The sequence below is a fragment of the Cyprinodon variegatus genome, unplaced genomic scaffold (genome assembly GCF_000732505.1).
Source record: "Cyprinodon variegatus isolate N-32 unplaced genomic scaffold, C_variegatus-1.0 Scaffold361, whole genome shotgun sequence".
Taxonomy (NCBI): Eukaryota; Metazoa; Chordata; class Actinopteri; order Cyprinodontiformes; family Cyprinodontidae; genus Cyprinodon; species Cyprinodon variegatus.
The window spans coordinates 205,652-211,651 of record NW_015150814.1 but is presented as its reverse complement, the minus strand read 5'-3'; the positions used below and the strand labels follow the sequence as shown (position 1 = coordinate 211,651).

General features: G+C 40.1%; 1 protein-coding gene across 1 annotated transcript in view; it reads left to right on the top strand.

The window, feature by feature from the left end:
* LOC107091985 (putative protein PHLOEM PROTEIN 2-LIKE A3) overlaps window positions 1-1,834 on the top strand; it is an 11,916-nt gene extending 10,082 nt beyond the window's left edge. The window contains exons 4-5 of the mRNA XM_015386247.1: window positions 1,637-1,737; window positions 1,793-1,834. Coding sequence (XP_015241733.1) covers window positions 1,637-1,737; window positions 1,793-1,834 — 143 coding nt within the window. The remainder of the gene's footprint in view (window positions 1-1,636; window positions 1,738-1,792) is intronic.
* The last annotated feature ends 4,166 nt before the right edge of the window (window positions 1,835-6,000 follow it).

Sequence of the window (6,000 nt, the reverse complement as noted above, 5' to 3'; positions counted from 1 at the left end):
TGTGATGCCATCATGTCAATATGGACCAAACTCCCTGAGGAATGCTTCCAGCACCTTGTTGAATCTATGCCACGTAGAATTGAGGCAGTTCTGAAGGCAAAAAGGGGTCCAACCCGTTACTAGCATGGGGTACCTAATAAAGTGGCCGGTGAGTGTAAGTTCAATAATTTGCGTGCTTTCCTGTTTCTCCTTGTGTTTTCATCTCCTTCACTGAGACGGTATAGCTTAAAGTTCACTATTATATCTATAGAATTATCATTATCTTGAACTGGTAAGTGAAAAATACAATTAAAAAAAACACATGCAAAAAAATTTTTCCAGGTATAATTTGCATCTTTATTTTTTCTTTCAAAAACAACTAATTTCTTACAGTATTTAACTGACATTTGTGGTTACAACTTTTTCTTGTTTTAGCAGTAAATGTCTGCTCTTTTATTTTTAAATGAAAATGAGGGCTGTGAAGAAAACTAATCACAAACCTGCCCTTTTATAAATATATATGAGGTTAGCAACTACAAGAAATAAAGAAAAACCCTAAATGAATAGCAGGACAATAACAATTCTTCCATAAAAGAAACATTGCAGCAATAACTTTTTGTAACTTAATGCCCTGGAACACACAGAACCTAATTAAATGTCTAGGTGTCTTTCAGCGAACCAACACAGGGAAAATGTTTAAAAAACTGGTGGTGCGACTTGGCCAGTGGTGCTAAAAAAAACTACTTAAAGTTTAAAAGTATAAAGTAATCTTTAAAAAAAAAAACAGCCTGAATTGAAAGCTAAATTTTTCGACTATTTCAAAAAAAAATTTATGATGGGGCCAAGGATGAGGGAGGTCTTGTTGGCACATCCTGGTGACGGTTGGCATATGGTGTCATTTTCTATTTCTTCAAACTGTAAAATCCTTGCAACAAACTAAGTCATAATAAAACTAACTTCTTTAAACCCAACTACGATGTTCCTCTTATATTTAACGAATTTATGTTTGAATATTTTGCAAAAATCTGTTGTGGTGCATGATGGGGTTTTGCATTTGTTTATATCATTCCATTTGCCCTCTTGCCACTTAGACTGGCATTGAATGCTTACACAGCGTTGAGCTTTCATGTATTTATTCTTGAAGAATTGCCTGTCTGCCTCCATGTTTTATTGTTTTATGTTGGTGTTTTTATAACACTCGTGCTTACGTTGTAGACCTAGTATGTGCAAGTGTGGACGTTACGCAGCAGCAGTCACTGTCGCATCCGTGTTAATAACCAAAGCCAGTAAAACTGCATGATAGAAGTCTTGGTGATGGTTATCATGTGATGCTTGAAGATAGATTGGTTAATCCACAATGTGTATTCATATTGTGCTTCACATTTGAGATGCACATGTTTGAGCTTGTGCTTCAAAATGTCAAAGTTCATAAAGGAAAAATTCTGCCTCAGTTCTTATCTAATCATTGCCTGATGTCCTCCTACTGCAACCCCATCAGACCCACGGTATTCTTCTGCTTTGCCCAATCATCGTCTGGGACTCTGCTGTTTAAGCCTCTACTTCCATGTCTGCTTCCAACAACGTGTACCCTTCCACCCCATTTCCATCATATCCTTGTTTTCATCTTGATTCCTTCCTCCTTCGGTCTCCATTCCAGCATCAGGCCCCAAGGAAGATGTACCTATTATAATTCATCTGCTCAAGCATGACATCATAGTTCTCTATGGCTACATCTTCAGCAAGGGCATGAGCACCAAAGTCAATCCTCTTCATGTCATTAAAAATCCCTATTGTCTCCTGTGATTCTTTCCAGGTTGAAATGGCTGAAGGTATTAAAGATGTAAAAGCGGTGTGACAGTGTGGGGTCCTGTCACTCTGACTGATCATGTTGCATATTACCTTTCACCAACTACAGTAGGCGCCTGACCCCTTGCTCACACTGGCTCCAGTGCGGTTACCGAGCCGACGGAGACCGCAACTCCCGCACACCCCCTCTCACACCGCCCTTTTGACTACGGTGCGGTGCGGCTCTGCGGCTCCGGCAACAGGTCCGGAGATTTAACTCATGAGAACAGAAGTTCACTTGAGTTCACGTAACTTCCCGCGATAACACGGCCCAAATAAGGATATTTGCTAGAGCTTGTTGCGGAGGGCTCCGGCATGCCGCAAGGATAGCTTTCTTGCTGAATTTTCTGCAGCGCCGGAGTGTCTCGGTAACCGCAGCCGGACAGCTCAGCAGCCGGTGAGAGAGGTTTACGTCTTTTTAATGACTTGGAATCACTGCGGCGCCGCACCCACCGCACCGCAACGGTAAGACCGGAGTCTGTGTGAGCCGGGGGTGACATTCACCTGGGATTCTGGGGATTGAATCCCACTCCTGCTGTCTGTTGGTGTGTACTTTGCCACAAGGGCCTATTTCTGCATTGTGATTATTCATCTAAATCAATTTTCACATTTATAATGGATCTGTGACATTGAAAGAATGTCTGTCATAAATAAAGGGTCATGATTATACTGTGGAAAAATACATTTCTGATAAATTTTTATTGGTTCATAATATTTTAGAGCAACTTTTCTTTTCATTTGTGTAGAATTATTGTTTTTTTAAAGAAGCGTTCTAGCATTTCGTTTTCACCTGTACAAGAGCACTTTGATCAGATTTCTCCAAATGAGGTGAACCCATATAAGGTAATAGAGAACAGTGGATGGAGTTTCACTGAAGCAGACCTGCAAACTTTCACATAAAACACAGGACATGAGCAGATCTATAAAGATAGCAGTAACAGAAAATGAAATAAAAACAAAATAACCTTCAACAACTTAAATGATGCTTTGAGAAAGTGAATCCTTTAGCAAAGCCTCATTTACCTATCATTAGAGTTATGCATGTTATGCTAATGCATTCTTGCAGTCCACATTCTTCCAGATCAAATCCAACCACTTCTATGCCATTCAGTTTTTGCAGCTTAATTTTAATTGACAAACATAAACGGATCATATATTATGTCATAGATGTACATAAATGCCACCGCAAGTGGTCCTTGAATTGAAAGGCAGTTGGTCCTGGAAAGTCCCTAAAAGGTAGATAACAAGATGTGGGAACCTCTGTACAAGGATGTGAGCCTCATACCAAGTTGTCAGATTCCCCAGATCAAAGTTGGTTCACAGAGCCCTCATCTCAACAGAAGAGATGGATTTTGGAAATGCTGTTAGATTTTGGCTTTTTCCAAAGGTCCCCCCTAATCCCTATATAGAGCACTATATAGTGGTTAAGCCATTTTAGATGAGTGTTCGAACATCTAGGGTATAAAAAAGCAGTGGACTAGAAATTTCCCACAATGCAGCTTAATAATTGATGATCACTGGACAAGCAGATATATCCCAGATTGCCTTGCAAGAGCTCACCTTGCAAAGCATCATGGGATTTGTTGTAGGGGCAACAAATAAAAAAGATGGTGCAGGCACCGTGCGGGGAGATGGAGTTAGGTGACCAACTGGGAGTGAGAAGTATTGATCATCTGTCTGAATGGTCAGTTAACTGAGTTCACTATAAAGTCAACTATATAGTCCCAGCTCTATATAGTGATCGAGGAATTCACGGGTTAGGGTGGACGTTCAGACACAGCCTTTGTCTCACAAAGCTGCTCTCAAAGGCCAGAACATACCGAATCCGATCATTTGATCCAACAGAAAATTTTAGTTGGACTATGCAGCAATTCAGAGGTAATTTCATAGTTCTGACAGGAAAAGAGACGTTGTTTCTAAATAAGACACATCCGCTTTGGGGGAAATTACAAAAAAAAAAGATTTTAATGGCACGGCGAAATAGTAAGTTATTAGAGTTGCACATCTCATAGCCCTATATGATAAATGGGACAGACTGTGCAGAAATTATCACTAAAACATAAAAAAAAGAATACTTTGTCCATGATAGTTCAGGAGGACATTAAACAATTAAGACTCTTTAAGTCTTGCAAAAAACGAAGGAGGCATTCGCAGATGCAGATGCGCAAATGTTTCCTTGTATTGTCATTAAAATATTTTCTCTGTTTCCTTTAAATAAATATTTTAGTTAGAATATTCATTCAATAGGTTTCATCCATATGTTTGGATTGGCATTACAGGGCAGTTATGTAGGTTCTCTTTGTATTTTTCTTATATTAAAACCCTGTGAATTTAAATCTATTTTGACCCCCGAGCAGTGGTAACCAAGTGGCATATTGAAGAAATAAAGCCGAAATTGCCAAAGTAGAAAGAAGAATGTATACTGCTCAAAAAGATTATAGGAACACTTTGAAAACACATCAGATCTCAATGGGGAAAAAAATCATGCTGTTTATTTATACTGATATGGACTGGGTGATGTGTTAGGAACAAAAGGATGCCACATCCTTTTATTGAAATCAACCTACAGAGGGCTGAATTCAAAGACAAAAAATTACATCGAAAAAATGATGAGGCAGGCTAGTCCATTTTGCTGAAATGTCATTGCAGCAACTCATAATGGTATTCAGTAATTTGTATGGCCCCCACGTGTGTTTATGCATGCCTGACAACATTGGGGCATGCTCCTAATGAGACGACAGATGGCGTCCTGGGGTATCTCCTCCCAGATCTGGACCAGGGCATCACTGAGCTCCTGGACAGTCTGAGGTGCAACCTGGCGCCGTTGGATGGATGGAAACATAATGTCCCAGAGGTGTTCTATTGGATTTAGGTCAGGCAAGCGTGAGGGGGACAACCAATGGTATCAATTCCTTCATCCTCCAGGAACTGCCTGCATTCTCTCGCCATATCAGGCCGGGCATTGTCGTGCACCAGAAGGAACCCAGGATCCACAGCACCAGCATAGGGTCTGGCAATGGATGCAAGGATTTCATCCCAAAACCTAAAGGCAGTCAGGGTGCCGTTGTCTAGCCTGTATAGGTCTGTGCGTCCCTCCATGGATATGCCTCCCCAGACCATCATTGACCCACCAACAAAACAGTAATGCTGAACGATGTTACAGGCAGCATAATGTTCTCCACGGCTTCTCCAGACCCTTTCACGTCTGTGCCATGTGCTCAGGGTGAACCTGCTCTCATTTCCATGCTCTTGAGATTGTGCTGGGAGACACAGCAAACCTTCTGGCAATGGCACGTATTGATGTGCCATCCTGGAGGAGTTGGACTGCCTGTGCAACTTCTGTAGGGTCCAGGTAGCGCCTCATGCTAACAGTAGTGACAGTGACCTTAGCCAAATGCAAAACTGGGGGAAAAGATTCAGAAAAGATGAGGAGGGGAAAAAATGTCAGTGGCCTCCTCCTGTAAAACCATTCCTGTTTTGATGGTTGTTGCCCCTCTAGTGCACCTGTTGTTAATTTCATTAACACCAAAGCAGCTGAAACTGATTAACAACCCCTGCTGCTACTTACCTGACCAAATCAATATCCCAGAAGTTTAATTAACTTGATTCTATACTCTGATTACAAAGTGTTCCTTTAATTTTTTTTAAGTAGTGTATTTGTTATTTGCTATTTTGGAGCAATGAAGATTTTAATGATCTGTGTGCAATACTTAATTCATAGTAGATCATGTCTAAAACCATTATTTTATTGTACATTTTGTTAGCTTGTCTGTTATATATCATGCTATCATGCTATATTAACCAATATGATGTGTTGAACTAGATTTGCAATTTTCACAGCTTTTGTTAGACACTTTTGGATAATAAAAAAAAAAATATACCGTAAATTCTCTAATATAGGCCCGGGCCTTTATTTCACTCAAGTGCATCGCGGTCCAGGCCTTTATTGGATAGAGGCCAGAATTAGAGACAGGCCTCTATTGCTATTTGAGCAAAACAGACTACCAGTGGAATGAATAAAAATGAGATTTTGTGTCTATTTGAACCTATAAAACACTAGGTTCATTTATTGAAAAAGTACAGTTACCGTGTCTCGCTTGGTTTGAAGTAAAAAAAAAAATAAAAAATCCTCCAATTCTGTTTAATTCTCCTCCTCTTCATCTCTCCCTTTAATCT